The sequence below is a fragment of the Monomorium pharaonis genome, chromosome 5, assembly GCF_013373865.1.
Source record: "Monomorium pharaonis isolate MP-MQ-018 chromosome 5, ASM1337386v2, whole genome shotgun sequence".
NCBI classification, from domain to species: domain Eukaryota; kingdom Metazoa; phylum Arthropoda; class Insecta; order Hymenoptera; family Formicidae; genus Monomorium; species Monomorium pharaonis.
The window spans coordinates 26870097-26896188 of NC_050471.1; the positions used below are offsets into that span (position 1 = coordinate 26870097).

General features: G+C 40.5%; 1 protein-coding gene across 2 annotated transcripts in view; it reads right to left on the reverse strand.

Moving 5' to 3' along the window:
• Positions 1 to 1304: 1304 nt before the first annotated feature.
• Positions 1305 to 26092, reverse strand: part of LOC105838224 (ral guanine nucleotide dissociation stimulator) — a 45683-nt gene continuing 20895 nt past the window's right edge. The window contains exons 1-7 of one of the 2 annotated variants that reach the window (XM_012683625.3): positions 24993 to 25126; positions 16251 to 16857; positions 9993 to 10097; positions 9278 to 9698; positions 7038 to 7663; positions 6237 to 6548; positions 1305 to 5821 (exon numbers count right to left, since the gene is read on the reverse strand). In XM_012683625.3, coding sequence (XP_012539079.1) covers positions 5174 to 5821; positions 6237 to 6548; positions 7038 to 7663; positions 9278 to 9698; positions 9993 to 10097; positions 16251 to 16436 — 2298 coding nt within the window. In that variant the 5' untranslated portion in view covers positions 16437 to 16857; positions 24993 to 25126 and the 3' untranslated portion in view covers positions 1305 to 5173. Of the gene's footprint in view, positions 5822 to 6236; positions 6549 to 7037; positions 7664 to 9277; positions 9699 to 9992; positions 10098 to 16250; positions 16858 to 24992; positions 25127 to 26092 lie in introns of those variants that run through there. The other variant, XM_036287565.1, reaches the window with a different exon arrangement.

Sequence of the window (26092 nt, forward strand, 5' to 3'; positions counted from 1 at the left end):
TCATCTGCGAGTCCGAGTGTTCGAGTTCCTTCCTTGCGGGGAAGATCAACAGGTTCGCGTGCCGGATGTGCCGACACACGGGCGGAAGTCCACTCGTCAGCCGACGTAAAATCGTTCCGCGTGATACCGATCAGTTTGGCCTTTCACCCGGCGAAAGTTCCATGCTAAGACTCCCAGCGATTTTCCACCCTTCCTACCCCTATATTGTAAGATCGTTATCGCGATCTAAGACAACGGACGATTCACGCGATACGAATCTTTGAAACCACCCCTGTTCGAATCTTATTGAAGCTTTATTCCTGAAACGTGTGACTCTATTTATCATTCCAGGTAGCATCAAGTCTAAAATTGGATCTAGAAACGTCTGAAAGACACCTAAAAGATGTCTTAGAGATATTTTTGGCAAAATAGATCTTTAAAATTCGTCTATTCGTATATAGAACGAAAACTTCTAATAGGCAGACATCTGTCGTAGAGATTCGGAACTCTCAATAAACGGCTACTGGAAATCCAGTCCTATGTTGCACGTCCATTGAATCTCTGTTAGACTTATTAATAGATGTGTCTTAGACGAATTAATTATAAATGAATGATCAATAGACATTAATAGATTCTTTATAAATGCGGGTTAAACTATAAATATCAAAATAAAGTTTTATTTACTTTTATCTTAGAGTTTAACTCTGACTTACCTTTTGAAAAAGGGAATCATTCCATTATTACTTCGTTAGAACGTAACTGAGAAATCTTGTAATGTTTTTGTTTTATTCTGGGTTGTTTTTTCTCGATTCCATATATTATACGTTTATATGCAACTCTACTTGTCTTATATTATTCGATACGAACATTAGAAATTACAAGATGCATTATCCTTAAAAAATGTCTGATAAACCATGATGGATATGTAGATAACATCTATACTGGAGATGAATTTCAACTAGAGATTTGACTGTGAAGATAAACGTTCCATGGAGCTCTGAAGGTTTAATGGATGTCTAATGGATGTGGGACGTAAAGTGCCCGATTTTGAATTTTGTATTGTCCGGGCTCGTTCTCGAAAGGGCATTCTCTTTTCGGGCGAGCACATTTCAATCTTTAAAAGCCGGCGTCCATCATTTTGCGAATGAAAATGAAGGAAGAGCTGAAAATTCCTCTGTCGGGGGAATCTCCTGCTCGCATGACGGTAAACGAGTCATAAAAAAGGAGAGAGGAGACGGGAATCGACGGGGCGTCGACAAATCACGGTGGCTTTACGACCGTGAAGGATTGTCGAGGTGAAGAGATAAAAACGTTACACGACGGCGTAAAAGTGTAGGCCATCTATTCTCACTTTTGTCAGGTCGTACTACACATACAGTTTCGCTCCTCGTCGGCGGTCTCGCTAATTCTTCCGAGGCCGTCTACACATACTTGGTATACACGTGAGGAGACAAACACAGCTAGTTAGACAAGCAAACGGTGGAATAGGGGAGGAGAGGAGGGGAAGAGGAGGAGGGAAAGATCGACGGGAAGATAAGTACAAAAATCGTGTAAGACTAACGTTTCTCTTTAAAGGGAAAAGGGGGGAGGGGGAGGGGGATACCTTATTCTAAACTTTCGAAACTTAAACGATAATTGTCCGAGTGTGCTCGACCACGGTTTACTTCCTCGTGCCCTTTTTCCTTCCCCTTCGGACGCGCGAGAGTTTGCCGGAAGTTTATCGCGAAGCTTATCCGGTGGACAAAGAAATGTACCAACGCGGAATGGAGAATAAAAACCGAACGTGACGGGATTGGTTGGAATATGGCTCTCTCTCTCTCGATTAATTAAGTTGATAAGCAACGCGTGGGTTTCGATTCCGACGATCGAGGTTCGCCGGCGAAAAAAAAATCGGACAAGCCCACCTTTTTTATATCACTCCGACGACGAATGAGTCGTCCATTATTTAGCGCTCGCTTTACTAATGGAGTATCGATTGACATCCAGGCGAGTCTCCCTCACGACCGCCTGAAAAAAAACTTGGTCCGCGCTTCCTTTCGGATTTCCGGAATTTAATCGAAATTCTTTATCGCGAAACTGTTCGGTCTCGGGACAAATCGGATAATAGATATAATTCCAGTATATTTTCATTTAATTACTCGATAATCATTATTAACGCTATTGTTCCGTTAACAAAATTGAGTTAAACGTGTGTACCTGTGGACTTTTGACGTTTCTTCGAACGCTCAATCGTTAATTCGTTAAAAGTATAAATCCAACTAAATTTTATCTTCAAAAGACGCCATTAAAAAATTCCTTCGTTTTCCATCGAGATAATTCTTAATTTTTACTTACATATATTTAAGAGAGCAAATTATTTTTAAGATAATGCTTCCAAGAAAAACCAATTATATTGCAATTACAAGAAACCCGTTAACGTTTCTTACGCCAATTCTAACGTCAGGGGGAAAAAGTAAATGATAATTTTATTATTCTCCCCATTGAAATAATATCAAAGTAATAATATCACTTTATGATACATTTCCATAGTTTCTTTATATAAGCAGAAGGGAGTCTGACTATAATATTACGGATCTATCAGTTCTGTTTTATGATTTTGTGTTTCGCCTCGGTAAACATGGTTAACCTCGGTAAATATCTCGTGATATCTTTCCCGGCTTTTCCATAACGACGGAAAATTATAGACCTGTCCGATTATCGAGGGTAGTTCGGGCCGTTCGTTTCTATCCTATCGGCGACTATATGGCGCGGCGATAAAACCGCACAGATATCTCGTGAAGCTTACTGAAACTTTTCCCTCGGCCTCTCGTGCGAAACGATATATCGGAAAAAGGGTGGGCTTGTCGCGGATCGAAATTCGTCCTCCGTTTTGTGCGCGGCGAGTCGAGAAGAAAAAAGAGATAGGGAGAGAGAGGGAGAGAGAGAGAGAGAAAGAGAGAGAGAGAGAGAGAGAGAGAAATAGGAAAGAGATTCCTTTATCACAGAATTTTTCCTTGTCTTCGCGACATCATTCATTTTAAACGAATTCGCGAGGAGATTTTGAAGGACGAATATCGACGTGGCAGTTTCTAATCTCGGATCCCGCTTGCCGGAGTAAACGAGAGAGGGAACAGTGATGATATAATTGACGAGTTTCCGGCGGGGCACCGCCTCCCTCCCTCGCGCGAGGGGAATTCTCCCCCGCTTGGTCGAGTTTTTCTACTTGCGATACGCACGATTACAATTATTTACAAAAAAAAAATCACAATCGACTCGAGTCGCTTGTGTCCCGCTACTTCTCTATAATCTCGTTAACGTCCGCGAAAAAAATATGTGTCGTTTATTGTACATGTACGCGCACACGCGAAGAGGTGCCGTCGTAAACGATGCCCGTAAACTCCCTGCTGCACGTTTAGTGCAGCTCGACGTGGTTTGCCTTGCCTCGCGGCAGCAGAGAAAAATCCTCGTTGTTTCGACATGACTTTCATTTCATAATTATCGTCAAGCATAGTATCAGTCGCGACAGAAGAGTACATAAAAAAAAAGTAACGGCTCCCTCGTGACAGCGAGAGAAAGTAAAAATCTGAACTTCATTTGAATACTATTAATATAATTACATTCACAAAAGAAGCGATTAATTTTGGAATATTGACATGTTTCGTTTCTGACTTCGTTTTCTTAAATACTTATAAACATTTTAGTTCTAAATGATACTCAGATTTAGAACACTGACTTTAATTTGAGTTCAACCTATTTTTTTTTTATCTCTCTTCAATTCATAAAACTATAGAAGATAAAAAAGAAATTATTGAAATCACAACGTGATCTACATTGTAGAAATGGATTAATCTTCTAAATCTGAACGTCGTTCGAGCTAAAAAAAAAAAACATTTTTAAGTATTAAAAAAGAACGAAACAGAAGTAATTTAAATATAAAACTTAAAATTAAACGCTTCTCTTATGAGCGTAGTACAATTATTATTTCTTGCAATATCAGGCTCGACCGACTTTGCGCTCGGCGTTGGGAACGTTGGGGGTGTTTCTCACCGAAATGCAGGAAAGGGAGCGACGTTCGTAAATACCCAATTATCCTTGTCGCATCAACGATCTCTACGCCCTTTCTTCCTTAACGGAGCGGATTAGGCAAAGCGGCCTCGCACGCGCGCTCCCTTTAACACGCTGGAGACACTTTAACGGCCGTGCCTGAGCGGAATACGGGCACCTCGCGCTCGTTTGCGTCATTCGGCGACGGCACATCGATAAGAACCTCGCGTGTGTGACTCACGCTAAACGCTGCGCCTAGAACAGCTCGCTCGGTGTGCTCTCTTGCGTAACTCTAACGTCGGTCGCCGAGCTCTCCGTTTGAAGCTATCGAGCCGTACATATACCATTCGTACGTGCGTGTGTGCATGTGTGTACATTCGTGCGCGTGTGTTCGTGTGCGATTGTATGTCGCGCGCTGGTCTACGCACTTCCGGTCGTACGAGTGACCGCGCTTAATCATCATACCTCGGCTCGCTCGCTTGTTTTCGTCGAAAAGAGAACAGACGGGGCCGGCCGGGGTTGTCATGGTAAATTATCTTAACAAACTAATTAATTAACGCGAGATTCGCCCTCCTTGCTCTTCGATTCGCGACAGAGAGTAGGAGAGAATGCGCGGGGTAATCGTGATGTGCCTGATACTCTAATCGTCGCTCCTTCGCGAATGAACGTTTGTATACAATCATTAAATAAGTAGTCGCTTTTTACAATGGAATATCTTAATGGTGAACCGAATATTAAGCTGCAACACTCTGATATGTATTATTGCGTCATTATTATAATTAATACTGTTAACATTAGTAACCAGCAGTGATATATCAATAATGCTAATCAGTAACATTAACATTACCAATTATTATTGATGGTATCAGCTAAGACACCGTCGATATCGATATATTGTAATATGAAATGTTAATAATAAATTTGGCGTGATATTGCAGCTTAACGCGTCTGGCTCTGGCGAGGGTCGCTGACGTACGCCACAATATCGCGCACGTTAATCTCTTATCGCAATCACACCGATCGACTCCACTTCGCTCTCGTTCATCGGGAGTGCCCGCTCGGCACTTCAATTTCACGTTCTGAAGTTCGTGTAACCGTCCGAGAAAGTGCGCGCCGCTTACGTCGGCGGATCTCGAAAATCTTCTTCTCCCGCACGGCGGCGTCGGCAGGACTACCTTTTGTGATTGTGACCGCTGCCCTTGCTCCTGGGACTGTCCGAGATCGCGTCGTTGGGCTCCCTCCTCTGTCTCAGTATGAAATTGAGATTGTGCGCGGTATTTACAGCGTAGTAGACGTTGGCCGAATTGGGCAGCACCATCTCCCGATCGGGTAACACCTGGGCCAGGGTGTACTGGTCGGGGCTGCCCTCGAGGCCGAGCTTCAGCATGGCGTTCCGGATAACCTGCGGCGTTCGCTCGTTGTTCGACAGCATTATCGACTTGTACAGCACCACGCCCTCCGTCTCGACGTTGTCCGTCTCCATGGTGACTTTGATGATGTAGAAGTCGGGCGAGCTCTTGTGCGAGTGACTGGGACTGGACAGCCCGGCGAGATTGGGAGTGCTGCCGTTGGCCGCCACGGCCCCCGCCGGGGGTGCCAGACGAGTCTGATGGCTGCCACCACCGCCGGAGCTCAGGGACACGTCCAGGGACGGCAGGGACGAGCTCGACGACGAGCTGGACATCTGCGACGGTGACGTTCGCCGGTCCAGCGAGTTGTGCGGCGAGCTCGGAAGGGAGTCGAGGTCGCAGTAAAACTGCGAGCTGCTCGAGCTGGATGTAGAGGCGATCGAATCATTCTTCCGGTGGCCCTGATGACCCTGTAAGACAAATTCCAACGTTCAATTCTCGCTTAGATTTCCCCGTTGGTATCAATGATAAGTTTTTGTAGTAAAATATGTGGTTTATTTTAAGAATATATGTGATATATATCGTCTAATATTATCGCCTGTACTTTGTTTTGTATGACTTTGTACGAGAAAACTTCCACAGATTAGATAGTTATAAGAAATGTAATAATATTCATGTTTATTATATCGAGAAGTTAGATTAAATTAGAACATTTGCCGCAACAGTAGTTTAAAAATGGTCGTTTTTTAATGTTTACAAAAAAGAGAATAAGTCTTTGCAGTTCCTAAAGCATTTGTATCACTTTTTGGAAAACTTTGTTTCTTGAGTTACGTCACTGTTGTAGCAAATGGGCGATATTTCCTGTTGGATGAAGAAGACGCTGACCTGTTTCTTTTTGCCGCGGTTGTTGAGAGTGTTCCCCGGTGGTGGCTCGATCTGGCAGCTGAGTTTGTACGCTTCCCGATCGTCCAGTATCACCACCGAGTGGAACCAACGATCGAACACGGGGTCCATGCTGAATTTGTACGCGTTCGCCGCGCCCTGCAGAAGCCTTATCCTGGCGAGCACCTCGAACTCCTTCCGCCTCTTGTCGAAGTTGATGAGACCGTCGGCTATCGTGTCCGGTATCGCCGTGTCGATCATGGTGAGGTCAGTCAGGAAGGTACCTAAGTACGGTATCGTGCCGTAGCTGATGTTCTGCGAGCAGAAAGCAACGCAAAAAATACAATATATATTTATTTATGTGTATAAACATTAGCTTTTACAGTCTAATCTGTATATAAAAAGTATTATTCGTTAATCGATACTAATACAATTTAAGGTAATTGTTCTCTCAATATAAATTTGCAATTAATTTGTTAGAATTCTAGAATTATAAATTTTTAAACTAAATTATAAATTAATTTTATAATTTCATAAAGTCCTAGTTTTGCGTTAAAATATTAAAGCAATTTTTGAAATTATAATTCAGCGACGTGATACTTAAACTTTAACATTTCTTAAAGCCAAATGTCGCATATATTAACATTTTATCATACACGTCACACACAGGCTTTATTTTATGAATCGTTGCTATCCCCTTTTTTTTCGACGGCGATTTGAATGTCTACACGATCTTATCGAAAAGAGACGGGGAAAAAGTTGGCGAGGTCTCAAAGGAAGAGAGAACGACGTTGTTGCACTTACACCCGCGTTAGTATTCTGCTTTTGAAAGAGCTTCTGCAGATGCCTATCGCTTCTGCCGGCGGTATCGGCGAACTTGGCGGTGCCCTCCTTGATAAGTAGCTCTCTTTGCGTCCAGGCGTTGTTCTCCTCCGAGAATATCCTCTCGAGCTCGCGGAAGAGCTCGTGCTTCTCACGGGGCATGCACTGCCAGCACTTCTCCAGCCGGTACACCGGATTGCTTTGGAGGCCGGAGACGATCGCCTTCAGGCTGCTGAAGTTCTTAAGCACCCGCAACTCCTGCGCGACGTCGATCCACGTCTCGAGGACCTTGGCGCGCTCCTGTGACTTGAGCGTCGTGTCCGTCAGAATCGTCGAGATCACACGCAGGGAGACGGCGTTGAATTGATTCACGGTCGCCACCACCGTTGCGGCCTCGTGATTCCTGGAGCGATCCTTCCGGGACCACACGGCGCCGAGGCACTGATGCGCGACCAGCTTCTTGAACACTTCGGCGTCCATCCGGGTCAGCTGCTCGGCGAAGTGACGGTGGGGCACCTCGGGGAAGATGTAGTTCCCCCAGTGATCCGCCATCGGATCCGGGGAACCGCGCATGGGTACTCGACCATTGTCATACACCATGCAGGAATCTAGAGAAAAGAGGAAACCGGATTGAAATTAATCTGGCTCGATCTAAAATTAATGAAAATTAACGTATAGAATCACACAATAAAATGTTAATTTTCATAACTAAAGATTTTTTATAAAATTCTTTTTCACTTCGTACATTTTGCAGTTTTTAAAATATAAATTATTGCGAAATTTGATCCTTACAATACATGTAAAAAAACAGCACTTTGTACAAACGAGGGTATTTCGAATTTGATCATTGTTTCATCTATTTAAAGTGACAAAAAAAATCTATAAAAATTTATAAATATTTCAAGTTTGTAGAATAAATGCTTGCATATAATTTTGATAAGAGGAATGATGGAGTGGAAAACCTTTGGAAATTTTGAGAAACTTTCATAGATAGAAAGTGATCGAAATATTAATTAATCGAAGAGAGTACTTTAAATCAATTTTTGCCTCTTTAATATTTTAATGAGAGTGGAAATTAAATTGTATTAAATTTTAATAATTTTACATAGACTTTTCTGAAATTTTATTTAAAAATATTCAGAGTACTATTCTATTAACCCTTATTAATAGGAACAAGTGTCGATTACATTCGTGCAAAAAGTTTATTCGTTTGTAAAATTTTCTCTCTCCCTTTCTCTCTTCCATTAGCTTAAATAAAACCATTTCTATTTTGGGAATATCGCAACTGAATCGGGTTCTCCATCGGGCGAGCCCTGAGTGAAAGGTGAGCCCTGCCCCGGACGTGGTATAACAGAACCTCTGGACCCTCAATTTAAACACGGGAAGCAGACGCCTTTGTGCGAGCTCGAGCAGCCTGATTGGCCTTTCACCGCCGCTAACATTCAGACTCTCTTTCTGTGCACCGGACTCCCGATAGAGCGATTCTTTCGTAATCCTGTTCGCGCCACGGTGAAATACGCCGTTTAACTTTTTCCACGCATTCCGAAAGCTCGCGATATACATCGATTGAAAAACAAGTAATACTTCGTGCACGCAGGTTTTTCAATGCCTATCGCTCCGTGTTACTTCATCTGTTACATTTTTCTTCTTTTTTTTTTTTTTTTGTTCAAGTTCGACGAGAAAGTTTAGTAAGTTTGCTATGCTTGTGCACGATAACGCTCGACCTTTCTCCTCAGACAATGCATTCGAAACGCATAGCGGATATTCAAGCGGATGTTTTGCTCGCTTATCGCAGTTCAGAGAGTTCGAAGTAAATAAAATGAAGGCGTGCAAGTCGTTATTTGTTACATTCGTATTGGATAAGCAATATGCTATTATTATTATCGATATTGCTATCAGACCTGCTATTAATTTTTCGAAAATCATCGGATGCTTTTATTGCCGAACGTGAACTTCATTTAAATGTCAAAAGATCCTGGAGGATCACATATTTCCAATTCCATGTATTTTGAAACATTATTTTTTGTTAATGCGAATTAAGAGCATATTGCCTCTCTTCTCTCCCGATTTAATTAAAACGATGAGTCTCACGGGAAGAGCCGTGCCTCGTTATCGTTCTTTGTATTTGAACTTCCCACGGTGCCTTATCAATCATACGGTCCCTCGCGTTTAAGGTTTACGCGGGCGAAACGACGTGACTCACCCGCGAAAAGCGACATTACCTATCTGATCCTCCCGTTGGAACCGGTGCAGCCGGTGCTTGGCCTTAAGCTCGAGCTCAGTGCCGAGGAGGTGCTGCTGCGTGAACTCGAGGAGCCTGGTGAGCAGCGGGTAATTGGGGGGTGACTTCCAGTCGCCCGGGTAGGTGTCCAGCCAGACGTGCAGAGCTTGGACGAGGGTCTTGCGGTGCTGCTCGCAGCCGGCGCTCCCGTCGAGGGCGTCGTATCGCGCGAGCAGCAGCTCGAGTACCTCACGCGGGCTCGTGAACGCCCGGTACGTCGCCAGGAAGATGTTTATGTAGGTGGACTCCAGTTCGCCGTCGTCGTTCGCCAGGCTCTCGACCAGCCGCTGCACCGTGCCGGCCTTCAGGAAGCGCACCCTCACCGTCTCCCATTCCAGGTGCGAGATCTCGTCGTCGGAATCCTGGCGAGTCGCAATACAGGCGGGTTACTTGGCTGTTAAAGCTATTGGCGTTAATAGTAAGTTCCTTTAACTCCTTTAGGTCTAGTGAGACATACATGACTCGGTATTTTTAAAAAAGAATTATATCTTTAGTAAATATTGAGCAGTTCAACTGTTCCGTTCAGCTTGTTTTAAAGGAATTTAAGGTTTAACTGAAAAATAAATATTAACGTAAGAAAAATACAAGTAGCAAGTCTAAGGCTAAGGTGATAAAAGTTACCGGACGCTGAAATCTTGATTAAAAAATATGCTCACCGATGCCGAGAGGCTTCTCGTGGGCCGGTGGTATCGGACCTTTTTTAGGTATACCGTGTATATAACGCCGTCGCCCCTTTCCTCGCCCCATAAACGCCACGTGGGCTGCAAAGTAGAAAATCGAAACGCCAAACTTAGTCATGAACGTCCGTACCAATAGACGTTGTGCAGGCACTATAACGGAACCGATAGCGAAGGGTTGCGCATCAGGGGATGATTTAAGCTTCTAATTTCACAGTGGAATATTTGCTATCCCCTGTGACGAGCTAATAAACTTACCGTAAATTAAGTGTTATTATTTATTATGAAAAACAAGAGTATAATATACGAGTTATTTTATAGTTTTCAGTTGAATTACAAGGAAAAAGTAAAATTGTGCGTAATAATCGCCGCATCAATTAACCTATTTTATTAAAATTAATTCCTGTATTACTCAATTGTCTTCATATACTCTTTATCTTTATACTGACTGCATAAAATCATCCCCCGGATTGCCTTTCTACACACTACTCTAAGTATAAACATTCAACAGACTATGTGTGACATCACATTTTCAATAACTTCTCTCTCAAACTCTTCAGAGAGAGTTATCAAAATGTAACCTGCACACAAGGTGTATACTTATGTAAAAATTATACATGCTAATGCGGGGAATTCTGGCAAAATGCTTCAAAACAAACATTCGCGTCAAGACACAAAAATATATGTTACGATGCAATTTGTTCTTTCCAAAAAATGAAATTCATAATTACGAGGACTCTTCACTTCTTGAAACTTGACTCGTGCATTTTGCGAAGCATTCTCCAGAATCATCCGTAAAAATAGCGCAGGGATCAGGACGAAGTAGCAGGAGTGACAACAATCAGCGATTGATGATTTGTCAAACGAGATAATTACCAAAAGCAAGGCAAATCTAAATCTATTTACCGATTCTCCTTGACTTGTAATTTAAATGAATAAGTCATAAAGTCATCTGACTCATGTCCGTGCAATAATAAACGGTCCGTCCACGTGTGCGTGCGTACACATGCAAGCGTGCTATTTATCAGTGACAGTCGAGCCGCACACGGCGCGGCCCGTATAATTAATTCCAGCTTGATAAAGACGGGCTCGCTCACGCGATGACGTAACGCCGTGTGATAACGCCGGTCTTAAAGGTAGTTAGCCTTTGGGCAAGGTGTTCCGAGTTATCGTCGCGGAAAGAAACTGCAATTAGCGGTCTTCATTTCTCGCGCCTCAATGTCAAGTTAAGAAATCCAATGAAAAATTTAAAATCTGATTAATGTGTCACTTTTTAACGAGTCGTTCGTTCAAAAGAATTTCCGCAAAATTTTTTTATTCTCGAGGAATTTAATTCGAAATTTCAGAGAACGTTAGAAAATTTTTGTTTTTGTACAGCTTTAAAATTATAATTAATTATACGATCACAGAAAAAAAATCATTCTTCAGTTTTAATTATTGCACTTGAGAGAGAAGAGAAACTAAACAGATATAATATTAATTAAATAGCATATAAAGATTTTGTTAGACAGAAAAAGAATTTAGAATTAAAATTTAAAATAAAATTTCAAAAATTTCTCTGGGATTATTAAGAATTGGCGTTTCTTTTTTTAAGAGTAAAAAAGAAATTCCCTGAGAATTTCAGGTTTTTCCAGTTTCTTTCGGTAGTAAACAAATCAACTTTCCCATTTGGAACGTTAATTTTGGAAAGTTTAATTATTCCGACGATAATTTAACGAACTTTGAAAATCAAATTTAATTAAACTTCCACGGATATCGAGCGTTAACATACAACTACCGGTTTTTTCCCCCCCGAGACTCAATTACGATCGATCAATTGGAACACTGGCGCTTGACATGTCACGTCCGTCTATTTGGCATTGAAATCCCGTATAAACAAAGCGGGTCTTAGAGCCCGTAAAGAGGGCTTAACGTCGTGGAATCCGGTACGACAGACATACGCATTCGCGTTGGCACGGGCAATTACAATCGAAGCCGTACCGAGGGCACATCATTGGGGAGGGGGAGGGGGGAGGGGGAGGGTGAGAGGGAGAAAGGGAGCGATCGTAAAGACTCTCGACGGAGGGAGAAGCGTGTCATTGCCGCCTCCGATGCTTTTTCTCGTTTCCGAGAAAAGAGATCGCCACGCGGAAAAACGGAGAAGCCGGAACCTGTCGAGAGATCGTGCTCGTTTTTCGTATCAGACGCACTTTAAAAGAGTATCTCTCCCGCGGGTTAATTAAAAGAAGGTAGTTCGCAGAACTCCTATAACAATTACGTATTTATCTTGTGTTATAGATTATATAAATACAATTATACAGATTAGATTTCACAAAAGTAAATTGAGACAAAGTTAAAATGGCACGAAATTGAGATTTAATTTAAAAAAATTTAAACGGAGAACTCTCGATCCCATCTCGAGTTGCAAGAGCAGAACCTAAAACACAAGGGGAAATCTCAGATCCGTCCGGAACGGCCGAGCAATTAGACGCCCGCAGCAGGAACCCGAGCGTGACTCCAGGTCCTCGTACCTGTGCTCGTCCTTGGCAGCCGCTTCCCTCGAGTGTCGATTCACTCACCATTGTTCCGCCGAACAGCACGAGCCCGAGAGAGCCTCCGTTCCTTACGCAAAGCGATGCAACGGAGTATCTCCCGATCGAGGTTGAGCCGTAATTAGGACATTTCCGGTAATAAACTCCGTAGAATCGTACGATATCGTTCGTCGATCACGTCATGCAGGATAATGGGCGTTTTTACTTTGAAATGCGCGCGACCTCTCCGCGTTTGTCTTCTTTAATTTCATGAATTAATAACGTTTATATTATATATTATTATTATTACATAGAGGAGAAGTGGCACAAGTTACTATTACGTAAGTTACTACTACTTAAGTTAATTTTTATCTCCCAATTCGCACTGACTTGTACACAACTAAAAATTGAAAATGATAACTTGACGTTAAAGATATTTATTACTACAATGTATTTAATCTTTCACTGATAACGAATTAAATTATTATAAGCGTTTAACAATGTGCTGTAAAAGATACGATTTGGGTAACTGATCTCTTAAATTGTACTTGTGGATGTTTTTAAATTGCCTCTTTGACAGCATCGAATTTATGAATTAAAATAATTAAAAATATTAAGCAGTTATTATTGATACTATTTTAATAATAATTTATTAAGAAGGAGAATCCAATAATTTAATAATAAATAACAATAATGTAAAAGTAAAGATATCGATATAATTAATTTTGACCACAATAAAATATAAAGTTTGGTCAACTTTTACTAAATTTAACTAAAATTATTGTACAATTCTTCCATATGTCCAGAACCACCATATAATTTTGAATTAAATTGTAAGGACAAATTCTCTCCATGTAGAAATGAAATAGTTTGAATAATTTCACGACTTATAACAAAGAATCGCAAATGCGAGAAATGAAAATCTCAAAGAAGAAGCTAGTGACTTAAAGCGCGAGATAATTTCCAAATCAAATTGCACTCATGCGCTAATTAAAACGAACGCCGGGAACTCATAAATACATCGAGAAACGAATTTCACCACTGAGTCGCACGACGATCGAACCGACCGCGACGACGCGATGGGGAGCAACGACTTTCCGAGTGTCGACGAGCGTGGGGGATTCCCGAATTGTAATGCTAATCGTAAATGAGCAGAATGTAGGGTGGCGCGGTAAGATACGCGAGAGTACGGGAGGGGGGAAAGGGGATCGATCGCGTCGGGGGTGAATGCAAAATTCATGGGAGCACGTTGTCGTCGTCGTCGCGCCGCGCGGAGCTATAAGTAAATTGACGCGACGGCGGTGGTGGAATACACGGTGAAACATTTGCCGTTTCTGGAACGTCGGGACGACTACCGCTACGCGGAACGTACAACTGCCCGTGTACGGTGAATGCGGCGGCGCGGCGGCGTCGCGGAATCTCGCAAATGTCCCGACGGGGTCAACGGTCCGCCCGCGGGGTCCCGAAATACATTTTCCCCATTATTTCCCGTTGGATTCCCGCGGAATCTCCATCGCCGGCGAGACCGCCAGTGAAACTGCGCGCGCGGCGCGGAACGCTCGTGGTCTTCGCATCGCTGAATCGATCTTACTCATTTCTCTTTTTAGAGTCACTGGCTAAAGATCGAGTCTTTAGTTCGTTATTATCGGACGTTATGCAGAAAGAAGGAATTGACGGAGTGCCCGACGTTTTTCCGTAGCAAAACTTGCCGCCTCTTTGAATACCAAAATGTTTTTTTTTATTTATTTATTTATAAACGTTGCCCGAATTTCATCTATATAATTCAATGATTAATGATAATTATTATATGTACACTGAACAAATAATGTAATATATTCAATAAGATATGTTATTGCGGGCTGCCAGCTACAGATATACTCAATACAATAATTTATATTACTATTGCAGTATCAACATTGTACTTGCATTAATAGCAAATATTATTGTATTGAGTATTTTATGTAGTTGACAGCCCGCAATCACATATGTTATTGGTTATATTACTTTTTTTCTGTGTATATATATGTATTATTAGAATAATAAAATATGTATTTGATTATAAATAATTTTCATATTCATACTCATATACATACATTTATAATTATATTTCAAGATAATGATATATATATAATATGCAGGCTTTTCTTAGAATTTACCTCTTCAAGGTAATTGTCTAGCAGCAACACAATATTTCGAAGAATTTCACGAAGAATAATTATAATAAATGCTTCGAAATGCCGTATCATCCCGACTACTATAGTTTTAAAAGTGAATTCTAGAAGAAAATTTTCACCGACCACACGAATTATCTAAAACTTCGTTTTATTTTGCTACAAGAGAGACTTTTACGAGGAAAAATTATTTTATTTGAATGACTGTGCAATACGTTATATGCAAATTACTTTTGCTGATCGAGCTGACAGGCGATTGCCGTTTTTTTTTTTTTTTTTACTCATAAGACGATGATACAGCTCTGCAATGATGACACTCTGACCCTGATTACTCGGTTAAATAGCCGGCGCGCATGCAACACGCGCACGAAGTTTTCGGTATACATACGTGACTTAATCCGGGAATTAGTGTCACTCATTGTTTCCAAGTTCGTAGCGGCGAAAGGGGGGGAGACAATTGACATAACTGCAACAATGCATTTGTCAGACACACACAAATTCTGTTTGCGCATACAAACATTCTTGACATGCACTAAGCTAAAACATCGACGACAAAAGCAACGAAAAAAAGAACGAAATTCTTTTTGCCTCCACATTTCAAGATCAAATATTCATCGCAAAACTGGTATTTCCGGCAGGTCACATGCAAACGTACAGGGTGTATCGTAAAGATAACTTTCTTCGATTGAATTTCAAATTTCTTGTCGTTTTTCTACAACTCGTACAAAGATTTATTGAATTTATTGCTTGATAAATTTTGACTAAAAAAAAAAATAGAAATAAAAATGAAATATTAACAGCAATATTATACAATCTGATCATAAATAATTTTGTTAATTCAACAACATTATTAACGAAACAAAATACGTCTTGCTCTCGTTTTAAGAAAACTATGAAATTATTGTATTTTTCAATTATTTAATAATTTCATTGTTTTTGAATAAAATTATAAAATTCTTAAACTATTGTATTTATTTTATACCGTTGCTGAATTAACGAAATTATTTTCAGTTACCCCCAATGCTATTAATATAACATAATTTTTTTTCTGCGGGTAAGTCTAATGCGAAAAGAATCGATTGACGAACCACTCGTCGCACGCTACGTTGAGAACTACATTTTCAGCGTTAAAGAGTTTGACGATTAAGTTTGCTTAACTTGAGTGTTTATCAGGAATATTACGATACACCTCTCGTGCAAAATACATACGATTACATCAAGCAAACGCTCAATGACAAAAGCGCTGGCGAATCAACCGACAGAAACAGACAGACAATTTAAATAGAAATAAAGTCGCACCGCGGGCTTGAGCGGAACCGATCTTATCGCTCTCGATACGTTATCGTTATCCCGTAATCATACCTCTCTCTTCGCATCTACTGTACACTTAATTTTCCACACTCTCTCTCTCTCTCTCTCTCTGTCTCTCTCGCGTTGGACAAAACGCACAGCAAATGCGAGACGAAAAGTCACAAAAATAAAAAAAAGAACGAAGCAGAACAGAACGAAGGCCAAAACAGCAGGGGTTGCCGTCCGGTATCTGTGTGTCTCTTTACCTGTTGCACGTACCACTGGGTGGTGCTCTGGGTCTTCCGGTGGCCACCGGGCTTGCAGGGGGCGCAGAGCAGCAGGGGGGTCAGTTTGTGCACCCCCTTCGCGGGGGGGACGGCGCTGGTCGCCGCCGGCGTGGGCGACGTTGTGGGACTCAGCCCGTCATCCCCCCCCAACACCGGCCACAGCATCCACGTGTTTTGTCCCTCTGTTGCCCCCGTCTATCGTGCCCTCGCTCCCTCCTCTTGTCGATCTTACCCCCCCCTTTTTTTTTTGTTGCTTCCCTTCTTCTCCTTTATCGCGGAACGGCGCGCCCTCGTCGCGCGTTTTTCTTCCTCGCCTTCCTCGCGCACCCTTTTTCTTCTTTTTCTCTCTCTCTTTCAAGAGAGAGGGAGGATACGTAGGATCCCCTTCCGAGGGGATCACGGCGCGGAGCTGTCGCGACGCCCGTGATTGCCGGCGAACTACTGCGAGATCGTCGGCCGACGTCGCGTCACCACGCCTCGATGTCGATGACGACGTTGACGTTCACGCGCGACCGCCCGCTCGGGATGCAGGAGCGTACCATGGCATACGAGCCGGAGCGGATTTCCGACGTTTCGACAGCTGCAGCTGAAGTTTGAGATTTCGATTGGTTGGGAGGTGGGACGGGCCGAGAGGCAGACACGGCTGCCCGGAGCAGTTCGCGGAGTCACTTAGTCGATTGTCACGCTGAATTTTCATCTAAATTCTCATTGCTAAAACGCACGTTTTTGAAAATAAATCTGAGCTCAATTAGATCACTCGGCCTCTCGCGCGTAATTGGTGCAGTTTAAAATCCCTCTCCGAATATCGACGATTTCTCTTCGCCCGTAAAGAAGAGACATTAACGAGATTTTCACGTAAATTTAGATTTTAATCACATCTCGTTGAATTATACTAGATTTTCATTTTTAATATTAGTATGTGTCTCGAAAGATTATTTTAGAATTATTAATTTATTACGCGATTATCAATTATCTTTTTTTTATCTTCTTTGCATTTTACGTATATTAAAATCGCTTTACAGAGATTTCGAGCCGTTTCGAAATATTTCAATCGATCGAAAAGTTATTTTTACACAAATCTGGAACGCGTATGTATGTTTATTCCAAATATAAATATCTCAATTCTCATTACGTGTGCTTTCAGAAATATTTTTTAATTTATGTATTTAACTTATCCCTTATTGTTTATGTAAATTTAAATTCATCCACGAATAATAATATAATATTGACAATTTCTGTCCGTCCGAAGAAAGAAACATTAATGAAAAAAATGTAAATTTAGGTTTTAATTTAATATCTTTTAATATATAAATAATAATACATCTGAAAAGATTGTTTTAAATGAATTCGAGTTCCAGTTTGAAAGACGTATACATTTCGAATTGAGTCGCGATTTCACCGCGGCCCCCGGTCGATGCGAGAGCACACACAGTTGTACTGCTTATCTGCACTATCATGTGTACGTTTACGCTTATTGAGGGGATTATCGATCGTTCTTACACCTGCCTTACAACGGAGGCAAGCTGCGAAGACAAACATACGGCAACGCGCTCTAGGAAACTAACGAGACGCCCCCGGTCGCCGCGCTTCGATTCTTCGGACAATTAATTAGCTCCGAAAGGTCGTAGGTGACATGCGTGCGTGTATCTACTTCCGGTACGTATATATCGGTGGAGTTCACGCGTGGGCTACCCCATCGTATCGGAATTATGTATATCGAGCGCGGTGGGGGGTTGCATAACCCCCCGGCTTCGCCGTTTCTTCTCCCTTTTGAAGCTAAAGGGCAACATATATGCGACAAGCTGTAAAGGGCGCAGCGCGTCATTTAAACGTTATTTCACCGAAACGGAGGCAGAAAGTGTTCTGCGACACAAGGTACTTCTTGTTTAACATGTTAAATTTCACGTTACTCGATTTTGAATCATTAAAACGATCGTAGGATGAAGAATAATAGAAAGACGTAACAGAGACATATTGAACTTGTAATACGAAGCTGTTCTGTTAGCCTTATATCATTTCAGTTTGTTCACGTCAAGCTTTATTTTTTTTTTTTTTTTTTCATATAAAAATTTATATAACAAAAAGTGTTAGAAACAAAATGTATAAATATGAAAATATCTTAATTTCTTTTTATACACACCTTTCGTGTATATTGATACATCATGGATGTTAAACAAAATTCATTTTTTTAATGTTAAATAAGTATATAAAAAGCAAAAATTTATATATATATTGTATTAATGTTAATATCTGAAAGAGTATTATTTTAGAATTGTCTTCGTATATATTTCTAGACACTAAAATGAAAAATTGATCAAAGATACATCCTCGACAATTACGCGATGCAATTTGCATATTGCTTAATTAAAATGCATAGAAGAAATTATTACTTAATTGCAACGGTAATTCGATTTGTTCGCAACTATTTCTCTTTTCGAGGGGAAGGGAACAGTCACCGCCCCGACAGCCGTTTCTCCGCTTCGAGACGTCACCTCGGTATCAAAGGGTTAAATGCATTTGGGACCTCGCCGTGTGATAACGTGACGCACGCACGTCTTGTCGATTGCCAATTTGTTACGTTGCCATTGCGTTCGTTTCCATTAATGGACGATAATCCCCATTCTGCGAATTGATCGTGCGCGCACGTGGAGATGATATCTCTCTCGCAATTTAATATCCCGTAACGAAACGTGGGATTGTCGTGATAAGGGAAATATTTTTATTCTCGCTTCTTATTCTCCGGGGGAGGGGAGGGGGAGAAAGTATTCTTAGGGGGAGTTGCGTTTAGAATAGTCCGAATCTGGGCTGCGTGGGGAGGAGAAAGCACCTTATCGTGTATCGAGGGACGTGCAATCATTTTAGAAATGCACTCCCGAATCATTTTTAGAGTATAAGGTATATCCGGGCACACACATCTTTTCACGCTCGAAATATTTCCGGCATTTCTTTTTTCTTTTTGCTCACCGAAAGGAAAAGGCTTCGGAATATATCCCGTTGCGCTTTCTTTTATACTTTTCACGAAAGAATTCAGTCAGTTTTTTTCAAGAAACTCTCTCAGGGGGATGCCACGTGAGAACGTGCGAGGGAACGACGAACCCTGACTTTTTGGTTGCCCTCGTTAGGGCAGGTAATAGTTAAGACATCGATCATCAATAAGAGGGAATATAAACGTAACAATAAATGTCCGATTAATATAGCAAATAAATAAATATTACATTAACTGAACATTTCATTAAAATTATTTCACTAAAGCTTAATAATTATCACTTTTGACTATTATTATTAAGGTATAAGAATGAGGTCCCAACTCTTACTTGTGAAATTCTAGTGTTTGGGCGAGTGAGGAGAAGACGCAGGTCGATCGGGACAAACTTATCCCTCGCGAATAAGCTCGATCATCGAAATTCGATTATCACCCATGATTGGATTTCGTCGGCCGGACGAAAAACGGACGTCACGATGTCCTACGACGCAACGACTAAGTCGTACACGCAGAATATGATAAAAGTGTCGATGCCCGTCGACGCCTCGCTCGTCGGCAAATGATAAAACGAACGCCCCGTTGCGTCGCGGCATGACACGAGAAACCAACGGGCGTATGTCACAAACCTTAACCCTTTCGAAAACCCGAGGTTTCACATTTAATTTCCGAATTCAGAGCGAACTCTTTCAAACCGTCGCGTTCTACATCACGATTACTACTGAATAAAAACGACGATATTATTTTTTTAAGGGGATTCTCTGCAGCTTAAAAAGGTGAAAGAAAGTTACATGTTCCTTTATGTCTTTTAACACAGAACTTTAAGTTATTGTAAAATTTCTCTTTTAAATAATAAATAATAAATAATGTGAATAATTTGAATCGCACGCGCTTTTGATTAAGCAACGTCTTTACTAGCGTGTGACATCGGATTCAATGGAAATTTTATAATTCAGAAACATCTTACACTCACAAAAATAATATGGAACTTTATTATATTCATTTTATTTTAATTTAAATTATTATATACAATTCATTTTTTTTTGTTTTTTCCAAAATGTTTTCCAAAACTTCAATTCTTTATATAAATATTGTTTTTCAAAATTCTTATATTTCGTTTGCGATTAAATTAAATACCTGAAACTCACTTTTCTATAAGATTTGATATTTAATTTTTGAGAAAGGGATTAAAAAAATCTTTCAATACTAGTAAGTAAGTTGAAGTTATATCATTATACTTGTTATTATACGTATAATCAGTAAGACCTATGTATTATTTACAAATTTATCTAAAAATTTAATCGCATTTTTACATTATGTGAAAGCAGAGAATCTTCTTAAATCTGTTTTTTTTAAATCATGTTTACTTCTGCATAAAATTTTATCTCGTATTTAATTTCTTAATTAAAGCAAACTTTTCTAAACCGTCACGTTCTGTCTTATCTAACTTAATTGCTTCTTGGTAAAGAAACTGCTCGACATTATTCTTCCTTAATTCGAGCTTTTTATCTTTTTTTTAAACTTCTACGTAAAATTCACCGTTGTATAAATTTTTTTTCGAGTTTTGCTAAAACTTTATTTATCGCAAATATACACATAGAACAATGTTTATTCTACTGCTAAGAAAAGCAATTACTTAATTTACTTTTTTCCTTATAATAAGTAACGATTATCTTCAATAAAAAATCCTTTCTTGATAATAGTCTTAAAATATACTTATTACAAATAGAAAAATTTATTATTATATACTTGAAAAAAGAATTTATTCTTTCTCTCGAAGAATATTATAAAATTAAATTGAAGAAAAGTCAAAGTAATAAATAAATCAAAACTTTATTTTGATTTAATATTTCATATATAAATATTAAATTACTATGATTTAAAGGATATTTTGAATAAATTTGTTACTTGTGACAAACTTATGATAAATTTGCGGATGTATAAACTTATAAATTATTTAACATAAGTAATGCTTACTTTATGTATTTTATGTGTTTAATTCAAATATATAAAATATTTATATAATAATAACATTTTCTGTCTATACACAGAAGTTTATTTTAAAATCTTACTTGTTTCAAGTAAATAATGAGTGTATTTTAAAACTTTATCAAGCAGATGTTCTTTGTAAAGATAACAATTACTTAAAAGAAAAAAAATCCTCAAAAATAACAAACTGCTTTGGATGAGAAAAAATTTTTCTGTGTGTAATAATCAAAATTATTTCCTCATAGCCTCAAATAACTTCTGAGGAAGTTTTAAAACTTTTGTGACTTTCTTTTCTCGCACGGTGACATTAATTTGACGTGTAATAAGTCAAACTTTCTCTCTCTCTTTCTCTCTTTTTCTTTCTCTTCACATTTTCCGTGACAAAAGACAAATGAAAAAAAAAGCTTTTCTGGCGCATTTCCCTCTTCCCAACGACAGATCATTTTGCGGTAATCAGAGACGATCATAGAGCCGATCTATTTAGCGCTATTTGGAAGACCTCGCGTGTGCCTCTCGACGTGACGCACTCCCGGGAGTGCAGCAAATGCAATCAGAATGCATTATGCAACGTAGATATTGTCCATAAAGGGAGGCAGCGGCACGCTCGGGGGCGGCGGGGAGGTAGCAGGAAGCGCTTAACCGAAGCGTTTAACCATCTCTCGCATCTCTCGCTCTCGTGTCATTTAGCGGCTTTAATGGCGCCCGTCGTAAAACCCTTCATCCGCAATGGAGGATCCTAATTGCCCCGGTTACCGCGCCCGCCCTCCGCGTGTCGTCCTAGACTCGCCATCTATAACAATTACGTCCCCGGTCCCTTTGTGCGTGCACACGGGCCCGCGCCGAATTATCCCCCCGGTGCGAGCTATCGATTTTTGCCGAAAGCGCTGTGGAAATGTTTTTCCCGAGCGCGCCCAATAAACATGTCACTACCGTTAAGCTGCGATATTTTTATTTTCACCGGGGATTAATTCGCCGGCGAATGAACCGACGACGTTGAAAAGCTCGGTAAAAAGTCACGCCCATTCGTTGTGAATAAACGAAAAGACCGAGCAAGTGTAAATATTGTTTGCCGGAGAACGGATGCGATTTATTTGGGCGAGTGAACGCTGTCCGAAAAATTTTCGAGCTCTCGCGCGAGCCACGCGAGTGAAAAATTGCTGCGACGCGAGAATCGCGCGCGTACACGTTGAATCAGAACCGAGGGGAATATAATAGTGTCAGCGGATCATGGGAAACGCATGCCTGACCGATGGGTTACTCGGTTAGTCATACGCGTTACGCTGACACGCGAAACGCTCGCACGTGAACGTTGTACACGCGTGCATGTGTGCCCCGTACGGCTCAACAATAACTGGTTAGAGTCTTTCAAGGTGTCTGCATCCAGGCCGAACGGCAAGAAATATTTTTGTCGTGTAATTTTCCACCTCGGCATTGTACGCCGAGTTTATTAGCACTGAAGAAGCCGCGGGGAAATTTTAGAAAATTTAGAAAGAAAGAGAGAGAGAGAGAGAGAGAATTGAAATAAACATTTTAAATACAATTGTGACCAATAAAAGTTTATAAGTGTCGGATGTAAAACTCTGTGTATATTCAAATGTAAATACAAGAAACAAAATTAACGAAATTAACGAAGAAGAGAAATAAATAGAAATTTGCAGAAATTGACAAAAAGTATATAATAAAATAAAATGGAGATAATAATAATTGAATATGATGGCAAGATAGATTAAACAGATATTAGTCAAATTCATCGAAAAATTTGCTAGAAAACGGCAATAGAAGTCGCGGAAGAAATAAATCTTCGTGAAAGCTTTGATTGTTAAAGTTAAATAAAGATGTTAAACTCCGAATAAGGGAAACTCTTTGAGATGCACGATCTCGAAATAGCCGTGAAATCGAAAGCGGAAATGATATTTCTATGATTACGTCGGCCGGGTGAGACAGTCGTAGATATAAAGGCAGAATAAAGAAACGATAGAGTGAAAAACAGCCTCGCGCGGATTCGATACAATTCAGTGAACGGAAGATCATAAAGTTTGAAGCGGAGCATATGCGCAAAGCGCATTGAAAATTTGACGTGGAACAAGGCTGAGGCTGCACGCGTAAAATTATTTTTATATCGAAGATTTGAAACTTTTCAAGGATGATGGCATAATAAAAGATTCTTATTTTATTATTCATGACGTTGCACAACGAGATTCTTTCTGCGATTTCGGAGAGCAGATGTGCATTCCAGTTTCTTATTTTCGAGTTGTTTCATGTTAAATATTATAGTTTCAGACAACATTCTTTTCTTAATAATATAATTTTTTAATTAATATTTTGATTATAAAACATTTATTGAATAATTTTTATTTCGCGCGACACTTTTAATAATTTATTGATCTCATATTTTGTTTAAAAAAGATAATCTTTAATAGAAATTACTTAGATAGAAGAACATGTAATATTTACTCTAATTGCATAGTAAAATAATTATAGTCAAAAATATTGTTTGTATAATAACTGTTACAATAAATTAGTAATAATAACCATAAACTTATAGTGATGCCAACTATGAAAAAAATATTATACTACAAATTATACAGCTTTAAAATATATCGTATGGTTATTATTCCTAATACATTATAGTAATAATTAAAAAAATATAAAAATGATATTTCTGATTACAATTATTTTCCTGTGCAATTATAGTCACAAATACGATTCATTTTACTATCATTATATTCTCTTCTGTTTAATCTTTACAAGTCTTTCTTTATATAATAATAAAATGTTATATGACAGTTATTTTTCGACCACGTTGAACACACGACGATCTTTACTAACTTCCGTTATTGACGGAAAATTCGCAATTAATCGGTATTACGTGTTTCAGTAGTACGTACATTCTATTTCAGCCGGTGACGAGACAGATTTCGGACTCCCGGAGAACGCGGTGGCAATTAAGTTAAAAGTGCAGTGAGGCGGTTCTACATCAATTCGAGCGCCGTTAAAGCGGATCGCCGCGAAGCGGCGACAACAACGTTTCGCTATTCGGTAATTACCGTAGGTATAGTGCTGTGCCGATCGATCGCGCGCTGCCGGCCGCGAGAAACGGAGCGATTTCCGATTTCGGGGAAACAAATGCGTTGCGAAGGGAAAATCGCGACTTGTGGATTTTTTTCGCCTGCACTTGGCCGACCGCTACCGCTATGAATCATTGTTATACAGCTGGATCGATTGCTGACACAAAAGACAAAGACGTGTGCGTGCTCCAGCGCGCGGTTGCAATGAAAGGTAACGTGCGAGTGTATTATACAATTGTTAATCGTACTCGCGGCAATTTTCAATAATTGCTATCTTCCTCTGAAACGATCATCCTCCCTCCCGGGACCGCGCGCCTGAAAGAGTCTCGTTAGGCGCGGCGGGATCCGTAGAGATTAATCTTCGGAAAGGTCAGAGTGGAGTTCGAAAAGGTTTTTAAAAAAAGAGGAGCCGCGAATCGCCGAGCGGAAAATTGGCTGCGGATGGGAGGAATTAGCGCGGCTGCCGGCGCGGGATCCAGATCGATCGTCCTTCGCGCCGATCCTCCTCCCGGAGCGTCGTCCTTCGCGCGAGTTCGCGGCGGCAAAAACACGCCCGATGATATCAGCGTCTCTCTTAATCACCAATCGTGCGTTTCTCTTAATCATCCGGCGAACGACGAAGTGACTCTCGCGCGCGCGTTCGGCTCCAAGGAACAGCGGCAGCTGCCCCGGGTCCCCTGTTACCTGTTTGTCAGGACGATACCTGGCCCTTCGGGTGGCCAGGTGTACCCGTCACCGCGCGATCACCTGATGCCGAATCGCGGCGCGGCGCGACCGGTTTCACGTGGAGAGACAGAGGCGCAGGAATGACCGCACCGCTCGCCGTCCCGACGCCGACTGACTGACTTGACCGGCCGCCGCGCGCGTCCCGGCGCCACCGAACGTGCACTCGAACGATGCACTGACCACGCCGCCACGCTACGGTGTTACGACCACACGGTCCAGGAACGTATCGCCGAACGTTATATCCCTGGTGAGGATCTATCGCATATTTTCAAAGTAATGGAAAAAAGTTATGAAAAAAAAACAATTACAGATTGCTCCACGTTGCATTTGAGAGTGGCGAAAGGTTTGACGGCGATTTTCTACCTGGGTCGAAGTACGCTTTAACGAAAATTTAAGGAACAATGACAAAAGCTTCTTTTATATAAGTAATAAATCATACTTATGTGTTGTTAAATAAAAATAATGTTAATCACAACTCTTATTAATAAAGATTTTTTTGGTAAGATAATTTGCACAAAAATGTATCTTTTTATAATAAATTCTGGAAAGTTGAAGGAAAATCACAGTTTCTTTCGGAGCTGATTTATATTGTTGATCTTGGAATTGCTCCAAAATTGAAGATGCTTTGTCTTGACAGCGGAAACTGGGGAGAATTAAAATTTATGTCTTGCAGGTTATGTTTTTTATCTAATAATTCTGTTTCCTTCAGAAAGAAGAAAAACAAATCAAGGAATTTAATGCAAAATACGAGGGAAAGAAAGAAAGAAAAAAGAAGAAAAGAGAGCTACTTATCTAATTTATTTAGCCAACTATGTGATTCTAATTTGTTTATTTATTACTCTCGCCTCTCGCAGTTAATGGTGATTTTCACTTGCAACATGATTTGCACAAACCCACCTCCTTGCAATAAATTCTGTAGAGTCAGAGAGAAATCGAAGTTTCCGTTATAGATAAGTGAATTTATAATAAATAATACTCGTAGAAGATTCCAGGCGGACGAGGGGCATAAAATACGGGAACTAAAATCCTTCTTTTCGCTCGAGATAGTTCGCAGGATG